At 47.6% G+C, this 15,310-nt stretch overlaps 1 protein-coding gene across 1 annotated transcript; it reads right to left on the bottom strand.

The window, feature by feature from the left end:
- Positions 1 to 2,274: 2,274 nt before the first annotated feature.
- Positions 2,275 to 2,877, bottom strand: LOC141620677 (uncharacterized). The gene has a single exon (XM_074437486.1). The coding sequence runs from the start codon at positions 2,875 to 2,877 to the stop codon at positions 2,275 to 2,277; it is 603 nt and encodes a 200-aa protein (XP_074293587.1).
- Between the last annotated feature and the right edge of the window lie 12,433 nt (positions 2,878 to 15,310).

Genomic DNA, 15,310 nt, shown 5'->3' with positions numbered 1-15,310 from the left:
TCTTGATCTCCTGAACCACTGCCATCATGATGGCTGCTGCAGATTCTTCATGTTTCTCATTGTTGTTTTTTTGGCTCGTCATCACCATCAACATTAATAAATTTAGAACCACTTGGGCTCCCAAAGCTGGAGAAATCAATGTTTTTGATGATTGATGTAAATGGAGTTCCTGGCTGGAATCTAGAGCCTGCTCCTTGGGTTTTTTCTAATTTTTGTTTCAGAGCTGACTCGGATTCTCTTAACTGCAGGATTTCGGCTTCGGTTTGGGCCACTTTTTCTTTCAAGCTTTCTAACTCAGCAATCTGTTGGAGGGCTGCGTTCAATTGTTCTTCAATGGTAGGCTGGGCCATTTTTGTAGGATTTCTGAATTTCGTAAGATGAAAAAAAAGGATTTAAAGAGCTAGATGCCCCACGGTGGGCGCCAATTGTTTTGTGTGGATTTTGCGCAAGGCGAAATCAGGTTAGGGTAGATTTGAGTAGGGTTAACTAGCTCTAAATGTTCTATTAATCAGGTCGAAATATAAACTGTAAATGTAATAAAAAAATAACAATAATAAGGCAAAGAATTTTGTACGTGGAAAACACTTAAATGGGAAAAAACCACGGGCACCAACCCAGGAGAGGATTATATTATTGTATTATATTTGGCACAAGTTAACGTAATTATCCAAGAATTATATGAGAATATTGTATGATGCTATCTTCTCTTCTTGTGTCTTCAAATGATTTCCAATGGTTCCTTATATAAGCTCGTGTTGAACGGCTGCTTTGATCCCGTCATTAATGTGAAATATTCTCCTTAATTACCCGCAATAATTCCAAATATTCCGCCCTTAATTGCTGTACTAATTGCGAGATCTTCCTGTTCAATGCTGCGCGTATATTCCTTTTATAATATTAGTTCCCAGTCTAATATCGTCCTGATATTTTGACCGTTGTCCTTTCCATGGCCTGGCGCCTATCTTCATGTGTCCTGATAGCCTGACACTCTGACAGCCTGATAATCAGGTTAGGGCGAGACATTGATCAGGGACGTCTGCGGATTTCCAGGCCTAACAGGGTGGTAGTTAAATTAATTGAAATTCGCAAAGGGTATGGTGGCATCGAGGGGTAACAATGGAGCTTTTAAGTTGTTGAAGAAACAAGATGAATTGAATGATAAGAGGATACTGAATGAAGGATTCAAGTTATCAGTGTCACCCACCTCTTTTAAATCAAACTGAGCCTCCCTCCAATACCATTTATCGTCGCCGCAATAACCGATATCGATTCAAACCCATTCGATTCGCACCATTTCAACATCCATTAGTCACCATGGCTATATCCTAAATCGGCCACATTAATTGATGAGGGTTAGTAGGTGGGATGTGGAACGAGATCGTCAGAACTGGTGAATGGTGGTTGAGAATTGGTGTTATCGATTCTGCAGATTGAAGTGTAGCTATGAGGAAGGAGGCGAGGGTGATGTGGTTTTATGGGCAGAAGATGGCGACGAGTTGCGGCTGACCACAGTGGTGAATGGTGGTTGAGAATGATGTAAATGGGAGTAGGATTGAGCGGTAGTGGATGAGAGGGTGTTGTAGTGGTGCAGTTAAAGAAAAAAAGTAGGTCCCTTATATTTTTTAACCTGCTCCGACCGGTCAAAAAATGACCAATTCTGTTCTATGAAAGGGAGTGCAATAGTTGTTAGTAATCGTAGTTAATTAATAGGTCAGAGTATTTTGAGAAGGGCACTCATAGTTCATAGTATTCCCATTAAATTTTTACGGACTGCGGTCCGACTGTTTGTTGGGCGGTGCTGCGGTATCGTCACCGGGTTGTGAGTACCGTGGGTGTGTCCTTGGTACCCGTGAGGTGGTTGCGGAGCTATGATGGATTGTGTCTTGTGCATTTCATTGGTGTGTCGCATAATCATATACATGTGTCGTGTTGATCTTGAATATTTATATCACTGAAACTGACGTGTGTTGGTTTTGTGTAAATCGTCACCTATTTTCGGGGTGGCCTGTGTTGATCCCTATGATATTTCCGATCATATGGGGATCAGTTTGTATACATGTTTGGTTTTGGTCTAATGCAGAATATGGGACGAGCTTCAAACCTTGGAGCTGAGTTGCTTAGTTATATGATAGACGTCGTAGTTAATAGTTAAGTTGTATAACGTGTAATTCACACATGTTATCCATTAAGTATATAATTCTTTTTTTTTTTGGTAAAATGTGAGTATATCTATTATAAATCAAAAATAATGGTACAAGAGATTCTCAAGCATCATTAAGGTTCTAGTACATAAAGTTCCTTGCTTTGTAACCATTCTAAGTCCGTTTTTGTGATCATTCTGAAGTCTCTTCCACGAATTCTTGCTCTAATCTCCTCAATAATTTGACTGACAATTCTTTCAGGTCTCATCAACATCCCTTCCATCCTACTCTTGTTTCGTTGCTGCCATATTTGATACACCATCCCCCATAGCAGGGCAAGCTGCACCCCCTTCTGCATAGCAGTTCCTGTCACCTGTGTGCACCAGCCAAACACATCATTGACAGGGAACGAAATTTTCAACCTCTGATTCAACTCCTGCACAACCTTTCTACTGTATAAACAGTCACACCATATATGGTCTAGACTTTCAGCAGTCTGGTTACACAGGAAGCAGCTGCCTTCAATGTCCAAGCCATATGCTATCAGTTTATCCTTCGTCCTCATAGCTCCATGTGCATATAACCACCCAACAAATTGATGTTTAGGCACTACATACTCATTCCATATCCATTTAGACCAGCTGACAGCAGGTTTCTTATCCTTGAGCCATTCATAACCCGCAACAGGAGAATACTTTGTCTGAGCAGTCCAATAAGTATATAATTCATTAAACATATTATTTATATTAAATGTTACTTAATTATAGTTCCAATTCACTGCCTCGGGAAACCGAGATGGTGACATCCCCCGATTACTTTGGCCGGGTAAGAAGGGGGTGTTACAGATATGGTCTCTAGTTTAACTGCTTATGTTATTGTGATCTTTTGTGCGGTTCAAGACCAAATCAAAGGGACCGTGAAACGGACCGCTGACCAATCTAATTTCCAAAATATAATGTTACAGTTGTTATTATAGTATGAAATACATGTAATTTTTCTAGAGAGTTGTAAGTATTGGTTAATTAATTAATTTTCTTATTTAAATGAACTATCTTTACTATTAGTTTGGAATAATAAATTTATAAAATCACTTAAGTTATTCGTGATGGGGCATATTCTGCACCCGCTGACCGAGTCAACATATTGAGCAAGGTCAAAGCTAAAAAGACAGCAAGTCAACATATTAACAGCATAACCGATAAAGCCTGTCGGCCTGTCACTTGGGTCTCGGCTCGGCAACTAGCCGGCCGAGAGGCATATCCGCATACTCACATCCAGTCCCCTCGGCATGGAGTCAACCAGGCCCGCCGGCCTGTCACGGGTCTCTCGGCCAAGGGTAAAACAGTCTTTCCACCTGCTATGCCACTTGGCCACTTGGCCACTACGTGACAAAAGGTGAAAGTCTATAAATACTCCACATCTCTCTTTGAGAAACTAACCGAAATTCTAGTATAAACTCCCTTATCTCTCTACAATATACTTTGCCAAGTTAACACACAACTTATCTCTCTAAGTTTACTGACTTGAGCGTCGGAGTGAGTACGCTCAGTACCAAGCCGAGCCCTCAGTTTGTTCATCTTGACAGGAAAGAGTGAAAGGAAGAGACGACCAACTACATCATTCAACAAGCTTAAGTGGTCACAATCCTGCTCCGGAATTACACCCGGAACAATTGGCGCTGTCTGTGGGAATAGATACTAAAAGCTAGTCACCTACCTTTAAAAAAAAAAAAAAACCATTCAGTGAGCTAAGAAGATGTCAAAGCAACAAGAAACTGTGAGTGAAGGAACTGCATTCTTCTAGGATGACACGTTCCGCAATTCTGAGATCGGGCAGTCCCCCACCGGCCGAGTCACTGACACGGCGTACGGGATGCCGAAAGAGCCAGAAACACCGCTGCCTACCGACCAAGTCACCGTCATGGGATATGTGGTCGATGCGGCCAAATTAAAGCTATTCCTGGACCTGATGGGTAGTACGCCGATCACCCCTGTCACGACGACGGTGACGGCAGCGCACCCACAGGTGACCAGGGCCCATAAAGTGACTCCGAACAACTTGACCGGAGCGATACAAGGAGCTGGGCATGCTAGGACGCCGGCAGAGCCCGTGGTGCCAGTGGCAGACCTAAGTCCTTCCCCCACTCGCGGGAGGACAGCGTCGCCGCGGCAACAACGAGGCCAGCCCCGAAGGAATGAAAGAAGTCCGACTCACCAAAGTCGGACAACAAGCCCTTCCCGCCATAGGGAGAGAAGCCGGACTAAGGTTGCGAGGAGCCGATCGCCGCGTGTCATTCGACACGTGGTCAGACAGCCCCTCATTGCCTATGTCCTCGAAGTCCCTGTGCCGACTAAGCTGAAGCTGCCGCCCTTATCATACAAAGGGGATAGCGACCCAACCGACCATGCCGAGGCTTTCGAGTCGTACATGTCGGTATGGGAGCAGCCTGATGAGGTGTGGTGCCGAGTCTTCCCAACGACCCTGCATGGGATGGCTCAGAGTTGGTACAAGGGGCTACCTAATGGCTCGGTATACTGTTATGCCGACCTGAGAGACAATTTCCTAGCCTAGTATGCTTGCAACAAGAGAAGGGCCGTGGAAACATCAGATCTCCTAACTATCCGACAGGGGGAGGACGAGTCCCTCCGAAGCTATGTGAAAAGGTTCGACGCTAAGGTTCATCAGCTCCGTGAGCTGAACACCGAACTGGCGGCCTTCGCACTGATGAAAGGCCTCCCGAAAGGCGAGTTCAAGAACGAGCTGATCAAGTGCGAAGACCTCAATTTAGACTCCGCCAGAAAGATGGCCGACCGAGCCGTAAAGGTGGAAGACTATCACAAAACTTGGGTAGGCCACAGCGAAGCTGGGCACCCACAGAGGAAGAGCCGCCGTGACAACATAGATGAAGGTCGCCGTGACGGGAATAGGTCACGGCCTGAGAGATTTAATAGGAAACAGCACTCGGCGGGCGCCGGGGGGAGTTCGGGACCGTACAACCAGAAGCGGTACAGTAGTCTCACCCCCCTGGTCGCATCTCCGGTCGAGGTCTTTACCCTAAGCAAGAATGATGGACAGAAGTGGGCAAGACCCCCCAAGGCGAGGGGGGACGATGACGCAAGCCAGTTTTGCGAGTACCACGGCCACACCGGCCACAAAACCGACAACTGCCGACATCTAAGGAACGCCATCGAGGAGCTAATCCGAAAGGGGAGCCTCAGTAAATATGTAGCTGGAGGCCCGGGAACAAGTGCCGACGGGGCGAATAGAAAATCAGTATTCCAACGGATGGGAGTGATCCAGGTTGTCATCGGGGGAAACGAGAACAGTGGGTCAGCTAATTGGCACAAACGACACCTGAATGAGTTATACCAAGCCATCAACTTTGTGCCCAAAACAGCGATCCCCGCTTCCACCATCCCCGATATAACCATTGGGAAGAAGGACTACGATGGAGTCGTCGCCCCGCACAGCGACCCGTTTGTAGTCCACCTAGATATAGCCAACCACTTGGTCAAAAGGTGCCTGATTGACACAGGCGCCTACACAAACATCATGTTCAGGGAGTGCTTTCTTAATCTCGGTCTGAAGATTGAGACCGAGCCCCGCACTAACCCGCTATACAGACTTCTCTCGGCCGGCTGGTACCCCAGGGTCAATCGGGATCGCCGGTGATGTTCGGTCAAGCGGATGCGGCTAAAAATGTTCTATCTGAGTTCGTGGTTATCGACGGTTCGTCTGCCTACAATGTTCTCATAGGCCGAGTCACTTTGAGCGAGGTCGATGCAGTGATGTCCATCCGGGCCCTGACATTGATGTACGTCTCGGACCGGGGGAAAGCACAAAAGCTCGTCTCAAAGGACGAGAGAGATGAAATAGTCAATTCCCAAGTGTCTGCCAGGGGGTGCAACATGCAATCCCTCAAAGTGGCGAAGAAGTCGGAGAAAGGGAAGAGCCCATCCTTGCAGCAGGAGGGCGACCCGATGAATACTAATGTCAGCATGGTCGAAGGATCCGAGACCGAGGAAGTGGAAATTGACCCAGAGCGCACCGTAAATCGCTTGGTGCCGACTGAGCCAAAAAATTCGGAGCCGATCTCCTAGACCTGCTGAGGAAGAACAAAGATGTCTTCGCATACTCAGCTGCCGAGATGCCAGGCGTGAGCCGAGAGGTGATCGTTCACAAGCTGAACGTACTCTCCACCGCTCGGCCTGTCAAGCAGAAGATGAGGAACTCCTCGGCCGAGAAGGATGAGGCCATCAAAGCTGAAATAGACAAATTATTAGCGGCGGGCTTTATCATACCTTGTACTTACCCTGAGTGGCTAGCAAATGTTGTAATGGTGAGGAAATCGTCTGGGGCGTGGAGGATGTGTATTGATTTTACCAATCTTAATAAAGCGTGCCCTAAAGATTGCTATCCCTTGCCTAGAATAGATAGTTTAATTGACGCAACGGCAGGCTACACTATACTAAGCCTGCTAGACGCCTTCTCAGGGTATCATCAGGTATTTATGGCCGAGGAAGATATGCCTAAATGCGCATTCATCACCATACACGACACCTTCATGTATAAAATGATGCCGTTCGGTTTGAAGAACGCTGGCGCAACTTACACTAGGCTGGTGGACAAAGTGTTCCAAGATAAAAAAGGGCGAAACATCGAGCCTTACGTCGACGATGCTATTGTAAAAAGGAAGTCTGACAGTGAGCACTTAGCCGATTTGAGCGAAACATTTTGTTCACTAAGGAAATATGAAATGAAGCTTAACCCAAAGAAATGCAACTTCGGTGTCCGGGCCGGCAAGTTCCTCGGCGTGCTTGTCAGCGCCAGGGGAATTGATGCCAATCCAGAGAAAGTCCAAGCAATACTAGACCTACCGGAGCCGAGAAATCGAAAAGAGGTTATGATGCTGACCGGAAGGATGGCGGCTCTCGCCCGTTTCATCTCTCGGTCGGCCGACAAGAGCACTCCGTTCTTTAAAGTGCTGAAAGGGAATAAAAACTTTAGCTGAGGGGAGGAACAGAGCATGGCTTTCAAGCAACTGAAAGCCCACCTTCTGACACTACCGACCCTGTCCAGGCCGACGCTGGGAGAGACGCTATATCTATACTTAGCAGCTACCTCGGCCATGGTCGTCTGTGTCGTCGGGAAGAAAATAAGCAGCAGTACCCAATCTACTTTATCAGCCATACACTGCTGGCCGCCGAAAGAAATTACCCACTAATCGAAAAAGCGGCCTTCGCCGTCGTCGTTGCCGCAAGGAAGCTGAAACCCTACTTCGACGCACATCCCGTGACGGTCTTAACCGACCAGCCATTGGAGAAAGCATTGGAAAAATTCGAAAAATCCGGCAGACTTATCAAATGGGCGGTGGAGCTCTCCGGCTTTGGCATTCAGTACAAGCCGAGGCCTTCGATAAAGGAGCAAGCCCTTGCAGACTTCCTGGCTGAGTGCACATATCAAGAAGAATCACATCCGGCGTGTGGGAAGTGTATACCGACGGGTCCTCCACGGCGAACAGCTCAGGAGCCGGCATCCTTATCATCAGCCCTAACGGAGATGAGTTTGAGTACGCCTTGAAGTTTACCTTCTCGGCCTCAAATAACGAATCCGAATATGAGGCGGTGATAACTGGAGTCGAGTTAGCTAGAGCTGCCGGGGCGGAGCATATTGTGTTGAAAACAGACTCGCTCCTAGTGACTAATCAAATCAGAGGAGAGTATGAGACTCGAGACGATGGGATGGTAACGTACCTGGAGAGGGTAAAAGCTGACACCTCAAAATTGAAATCTTTCCAAATACAGTGCATCCCCAGGTCTGAGAACAACCAAGCCGACGCTCTCTCAAAACTTGCCGTTCAAGCATCAAGAATGTCACGAACCGTCTTTGGTGGATATCGAAATGCTAAAAGCATCACCGAGACCGTCAAGATGGTGGGCGACATCGAAGCCGAGACGACGTGGATGACTCCGATAATGAAATACAAGCCGACAAAAGAGTTGCTGGAGGACCGCAACTGTCTCGAAAGATAAGAAGGATCGCTGCAAGGTACTTAGTGTTCGAAGGAGAATTGTACAGAAGGTCCGTAATAAGACCACTCTTGAAATGTGTCGGCCCGGTAGCCGACGCGGAGCTTATACTTGACAGAGATTCACGAAGGCATCATGGACATCACATAGGGGCGAGAACGCTAGCCCACAAAGCTCTCCGAGCCGGCTACTTCGGCCTACCATGCTTTGAAAGATTCCAGGGCAAAAACCAAGAAGTGCAAGAATTGTCGGATGCATGCTCGTGTCATGCACCTTCCCGAGACCTCGCAGCCCGATACTTAGTCCCCTACCATTTGCACAGTGGGGGATGGATTTATTAGGACCATTTTCGACGGCCTCCGGAGGAAGGAAGTATCTGATCGTCGCCGTTGACTACTTCACCAAATGGGTCGAGGTCAAGCAGCACTGCTAAGACCACAATGGCCGTAAGAAAGGTGATTTGGGAGAACATCATAACTCGTTTTGGGTTACCCCAAGTCATTGTATTTGACCATGGCCGAGAGTTTTGGAGCAACATGGTGATGAATTGGTTGGAAGAGCTCGGTATCAAATTTGCATACTCCTCCGTCTGCCACCCTCAGAGCAACGGGCAGGCGGAGGCAGCTAATAAAACAATACTGAACGGGTTGAAGAAGAAGGTTGAAGATCTAAAGAGAAGATGGGCTGATGAACTACCCGGCGTCCTGTGGTCACTTCGAACCACGGAGAAAGAAGCAACAGGGTACAGTCCATTCCACCTAGTCTATGGGTCTGAGGCCGTCCAGCCAATTGAAGCGGTGCGTGCCATTCGAACGCAAACCTTTAACCCAGTCGAAAATGAAGAAGGCATGAGAGCCTCCCTAGACCTGGTCGAAGAAAGCCGAGATACGGCACGGCTCAACTTAGCAGTATATCAAAACCGAAGGAGAAGAGCATACAACCGTAGGGTCCACAAAAGAGACTTAAGAGTAGGAGATCTAGTCCTGAGAAAGTCGGCCGCAACAAACAAAGGAAACATCCATGGTAAAATGACGGCCAACTGGGAAGGAAGCTACAGGGTGGTTGAAGAAATGAGGCCGGGGACATACCGGCTGACAGACATGGAGTGTGTGCCTCTAATGAGCCACTGGAACACAGACAACCTTAGGAAGTATTTCGTATAGCGGCGGAGGTGTCCGAGACCGTTGTGGGCACCCCAACGCGTGATTATATCTTATGAAGAGTGATCCAAGTTTTCCATCGAAATGCTTGTCCCCTCCGTAGTCGTTCCAAAGTAGACGCCACGGCCAAAGCCGGGCAGTCACTAGTAGACGCCACGGCCAAAGCCGGGCAGTCACTACAAATGCAATTGATACTCGCAAAAGCGACCAACATGCTTAAGAACGTATAAGTACAGTTGAGAAACGCAAATCTGACTGCCTCGGCCAATCCGGGAGTGGCAGAGGAAGTGATCAATATGTCTATAGATACGAATGCAGTCGAGCCGTAACCTCGATTGCCTCGGCCAAAGCCGGGAGTGACGGGGAAACGACCGATATGCTAACATGTTTACAACAGCAGTTGAGAAGCGCAAATCTGACCGCCTCGACCAAAGCCGGGAGTGGAGGAGGAAGCGACCGACATGCCAACATGTTGCTAAGCAGATTGGGAAACGTGAACCTTGCTATCTCGGCCTGTTCAGGTGCAGCAAAGGACACGACCAATATGCTAAAAACGTTTAAGTACAGTTGAGATACGCAATCTAACTGCCTCGGCCAAGCCAAAGGTAAAAACGAAAAAGCGCTAAATATGTTTAAAAACGTAAGAAGACAACTGAATGGAGGATGAGATCAAAGCCTCGGCCAAGCCAAAGGCAAATAAACAAACTTTATTAAAAATGTTTACAAGTGAGGCAAAACAAAGTCGACGTAGTCCCCCCATAGGGATAGCCTAAACACAACCTACCAAAGTTTAACAAAAAAGAAGGAACAACAAAAGATTACAACATCAAGACATGAAGCGCCAAAAGGATGGCAGGGAGGAAAGGCTCAATAGTTGGCCCCCGAATAGCTGAAGCTGTCCGAAGGGCCGGGTGAATATGGTGACGACCGCCCGTCTCCCTATGCTTGTTCTTTGCTGCCGCCACCGGCAGCAGAGCAAGATCACCAACGGTGGGCGGCCCCGGAGGACGGCTTGGCAGCTTCACTTGCCTTTGCCCTCTCAGCCTCCTCTCTGGCCTCCTTCACCTTATCATCATGGGCCGCCTTGGCCGCAGCTTCCTGAGCAGCCTTCGCCGCCTTCGCCTCGGCCGCGGCCTTGGCCTCCGCAGCAGCCGCCTTTTCATCCAGAAGCCTGTCAAAATCTTGCCACGGGAAGGTGCCTTCAGGAAGGAGCTCTTTAATCGCATTCCTGGTAGCATCTTCAGCTTGGTCCCGGTACCGGGCACACATGTCAGGGATGATGACGGTTTTCAGCATCTCAATATCCTTCTCCCTCTGAGCAAGGATAGCCTTTGTGCCCCTTCACCTCGGCCGAATGCAGGGACTTCCATCTTTCCCTCTGCTCAACCATGGCCTTATAGCCGCCCTCAAATTTGTTTCTCTCCTCCCGCAGCTTAGCGGCATCAGCCAGCGCAGACTCGACCTTAGCTCTCTCGGCCAGGACCACCTTCTCAGCGTCCTCCTTAAGCTTTCGCTCAGCGAGGAAGTCCTTCATGGTGGCCAGGAAGTCCTTCTTCGTCCTCTCGGCCTCCTTCCTAGCAGCGACAAGCTCAAGCCTAAGCCGTTCGAGCGTAGGGGAAGTTTGAGCCACGAGCTTTTCTTGCTCGACAAGATGAGTGTCGGCTAGTTCAGCCCACTTCACCAGCCTCTTGGCCAACCTTATGCCGTCCGCCCTGAGCTGAACGGAGGAAACCTTCTCGGATGAGGAGTCGGCGGTGACATTTTTATCGCCCGTCTGCACAGGCTGCTTCTCCAATTGCCGTTCAGTGAGAACGACAGCCGGCGACGGCTGATGTATAAAAAACCCAGACAAAGCATCCATGTCAACATTCATTGACATATCAGAAAGCCTGTCATCAGGAATGCCTAAAGAACCTGCTAAATCTGAGCCATGGGTTAGATCCGTACCAGTCTTAGCCTTCTTGGACAGAGGGCCGGCTGACCCCTTCTCTTTCCCTGCCTCGGTAACAACAGCAGCAGGCGTTGTTTCCTTCCTCTTATTTGAAGGAGGAGGACCCTTCAGAACGGTGACGTCCTCGTCAACATTGACGACCACCTTATCCTTTTGGACTGCGGGGATTGGAGATTGAGTTGGAGTTGACGTCGTAGCCGCCGTAGACGTTGTTTTTGGTCTCCGGCGCGGCACGTTACCGCCAATCTCCGCTTGAGTCGCCCCCACATCCATTGTCTTCAACGTCTGCTCCATGAGTTCGTGCGGGGCCAGTCTGCGATCACGCGGCGCGGCCTTAGGGTGCAGCTCAACAACTCTCCCGTCCTGGTCAAGTCCCAACTTGTTTAGGATGGAGACAGAGAGATCCCGGCCAAATCGATCTGCAAGAAACAAAGTCAATAGTTAAGCAAAGGAAGTAAACCAAGGCTCAAATACAGAAGCATAAAAAGCAAAGGTGGGCCTCATACCGACCCCACTCACCTTGGCCGAGGGCCGGTATGAGGCCGACGTGACAAAGCGGCTCGTCTTGAAGGACGATCTGCGTCGGAGGCATCCATCCCTTCGGCGTGCCATCCCTCTCAGCCTCGAACATGCTCATTGCCCGCACCTTGTCGTCCTTAAGATAGACCTTCTTGGCGTCCATCTTAATCTTATTACGGAAGACATATCTTTCATGCTCCCCCTGACTCTCACACCGCAAATTGACGCGGCGCTGCTGGAAGGACCGGGGGCAGTGGATAGTCCTCCGGAACCTCGACATATACCCACCGCCCCTTCCAGTCCTTGCAAGATGTCAGCTTGGAGACGGTGACGTATCCCGGCTCGGTCTGCACGCTGTACCACCCCGTGCCGCCTAGGGTGGACTGCCGAAGATGGTGGAGCCGGCGGAAAAGGTTCACCGTTGGGGCCTCCCCTTTAAAAAGACATAACCATACAAAGCCAATAATCGTCCTAATGGCCAACGGATGCAGTTGTGCCACGGCGACATTCATGGCTTTGATTATGGCCGCGACGTGTTCATTAAGAGGAAATCGGAGCCCATACTCCAGATGTCTAATATACACGCCGATACAACCTTCGGGAGGGCAACAGACTGCTTGATCACCCTCAGGGACAATAATTCTATACCCCCTGCCGAAGGAGTAATGGTCTTCAAAAAGTTCAGGCCCGGAGACACTAGCGAACTTGTTCGTCCAAACACGATCGGGTTTAATCGAGCAGGCTTCGCCGTGCCACAAGAAATGCGGCCTCTCTACATCAGAATGGATCTTTTCCTCCTCCTCATCATCAAAATCCTCCAAAAATTTCTCATCAATTTCAGGAGAAGGCGACAAGCGACCCCTGAACCCTATCGGGGTGACAACCAGTGGCTCCTATTCATCGGGACTCGACGGTTCGCCCCCCGGAGTTGAGGTACTAGGCAGAGCATCAGCAGCAGGCATGGTGGCAACAATTAATTAACAAATAAAAGTTGGGGAAGAATTTGTTTGTTTACCTTGAAAGAAAGTGTTACGCCGAGTAACGCTTCGAAAGTTAGAAAGAGAAAAACGCTTCGAAAACTAGAGAGAAGAAAATTTTTGAGAAAAAGAAGTTTGCAGGTCAAAATGAGGGGCATACTGCTCTATTTATAGAGCAAAGCCCATTCAGTGGACCAATCAGAGCAAAGCCCATGAAGCGTCCACCAATCAGCACCAGGCCACGTGTCAAACATGCAGCCACGGAATGTCAATCGACATGCAGTGACAAATCTTCTTCGACACGCTCCTTGGTATCTACTTGCTAATCGGTGATCAACCAAGCTTGGCGGACGGCCGGGCAATCAAAAGCACACGACACTCTCAACCTTGGTCTCGGCCAGCGCCATTTTCTTTTCCACATTCGATGTCCATTACACAACCATGTGGAGGGGAGATATGGTACGGCCTGAACAGGACCAAGCCGAGGAAGAAGTTCGACATGCGCAGAATACGCTCAACACGCATCGAAGGTCCATACCACGACATAGACTACGCTGGGGGCAAATTGATGGGGCATATTCTGCACCCGCTGACCGAGTCAACATATTGAGCAAGCTCAAAGCTAAAAAGACAGCAAGTCAACATATTAACAGCATAACCGACAAAGCCTGTCGGCCTGTCACTTGGGTCTCGTCTCGACAACTAGCCGGCCGAGAGGCATATCCGCATACTCACATCCAGTCCCCTCGACATGGAGTCAACCAGGCCCGCCGGCCTGTCATGGGTCTCTCGGCCAAGGGTAAAACAGTCTTTCCACCTGCTATGCCACTTGGCCACTTGGCCACTACGTGACAAAAGGTGAAAGTCTATAAATACTCCACATCCCTCATTGAGAAACTAACCGAAATTCTGGTATAAACTCCCTTATCTCTCTACAATATACTTTGCCAAGTTAACACACAACTTATCTCTCTAAGTTTACTGACTTGAGCGTCGGAGTGAGTACGCTCGGTACCAAGCCGAGCCCTCAGTTTGTTCATCTTGATAGGAAAGAGTGAAAGGAAGAGACGACCAACGACATCATTCAACAAGCTTAAGTGGTCACAATCCTGCTCCGGAATTACACCCGGAACAATTCGTTTATTCAACGCATTTGTATAAGAAAATTAAATTTGGTCTATCAAGTCCGATCCACTTATATATTCGACCCGATCTGGACTAGATTAATGTAATTATGATCCAATCTTTGGTCCACCTTTTTTAATTAGGTGGGTATTCGGTCCACAAAATTTGGTGTGGGCTGATTCAAGACCGGACCAATAAACGCTTCAAACTACTACTTTGTACAAAATTATGCAGAGTGCAGACATGTGAAAATTATACACCCTATGGAAGAACAATTTTTTTAGTTTCAGTCACCAATATTTTTCCTTTTGGCAAACAAATCACGAGAAATTTTGCTAGTACTCCGTAGTTATTTTGGTAGTTGCGGATAATTCATCATTGGAAATTTTGCTAGTACTCCGTAGTTATTTTGTCAACAAAGTGTCTTGCTTGTGACGGGTATATTTTGTCACAAACTAAAAACGGGGTAAAACTTCGTGATCCATTTAAGACGAAAATGTAACCATTTTACCTAAAAAGTTACCAGAATAATTTCCTAAGCTATAATAATTTGTCATTAAAATAGTCACATTTTGTCGTTAAAATGACGATATTTAGCCCATTTTCAACTTGTGACGAAAAATGTCCGTCTTCAATGAGAATTGGTGTTTTGTTAAACCCATTCCACAGTCCAATGGATTGACAAAAATTTGGGAACAGTTCAATAAACGGAGTTTGTTCCACGGGCCGACATTGTAGCATGTGCAATTGTACATTGAGTTGGCAAGTTTGACCCATCTTAAATGATTCGACCCGAATCTTAGCAAACCCAATATGACAGAACCCAATAATATTGCAATTGGAAACCGACTCGACCCAATCCGATGACGACCTGTAACCCGACAAGCCCGAACCCAAACCAGACCCGACCCGATATTGACACAATTAAATTGATGACCCGACAATTATTAAACTTAATATTGATCAAAATAAAAATAATTTTGTGTTTAGATTGATACGTTTGACTTAATAATGAAGTAACTAAACCAAATAATGGTTGAAAATTAAATTTAATGGTAAAAAATTGAAGTAATGCGATAAAGACAAGTAACCGAACCCGACCCAAATCGATATATCATATATCCATTTGACTTGAAATGACCCGACCCGACAACGACCTGATTCGACCCAAAAAGATAGGCTGACCCGACATGATCCGATCCGACAACCCGATTCCCACCTCTAAAATTTGTACATACGTTTTAAGGGCTTATGGCCTTCAAAAAAGTGGGCCAAGATTTGGAAATTTTTAATGGGGTATTGGGCGCACACATTACATTTTTTTTTTGAATCCAGAACTTTACCGCATCATCAATAGATTTTTACCCAAATAGTAGTAGTACTTCTTGTAAAACGAGGCTATATTAGT

The sequence above is a fragment of the Silene latifolia genome, chromosome X (genome assembly GCF_048544455.1).
Source record: "Silene latifolia isolate original U9 population chromosome X, ASM4854445v1, whole genome shotgun sequence".
NCBI lineage: Eukaryota > Viridiplantae > Streptophyta > Magnoliopsida > Caryophyllales > Caryophyllaceae > Silene > Silene latifolia.
The sequence above is the reverse complement of the archived record's forward strand: the minus strand, read 5'-3'. Positions and strand labels throughout refer to the sequence as shown.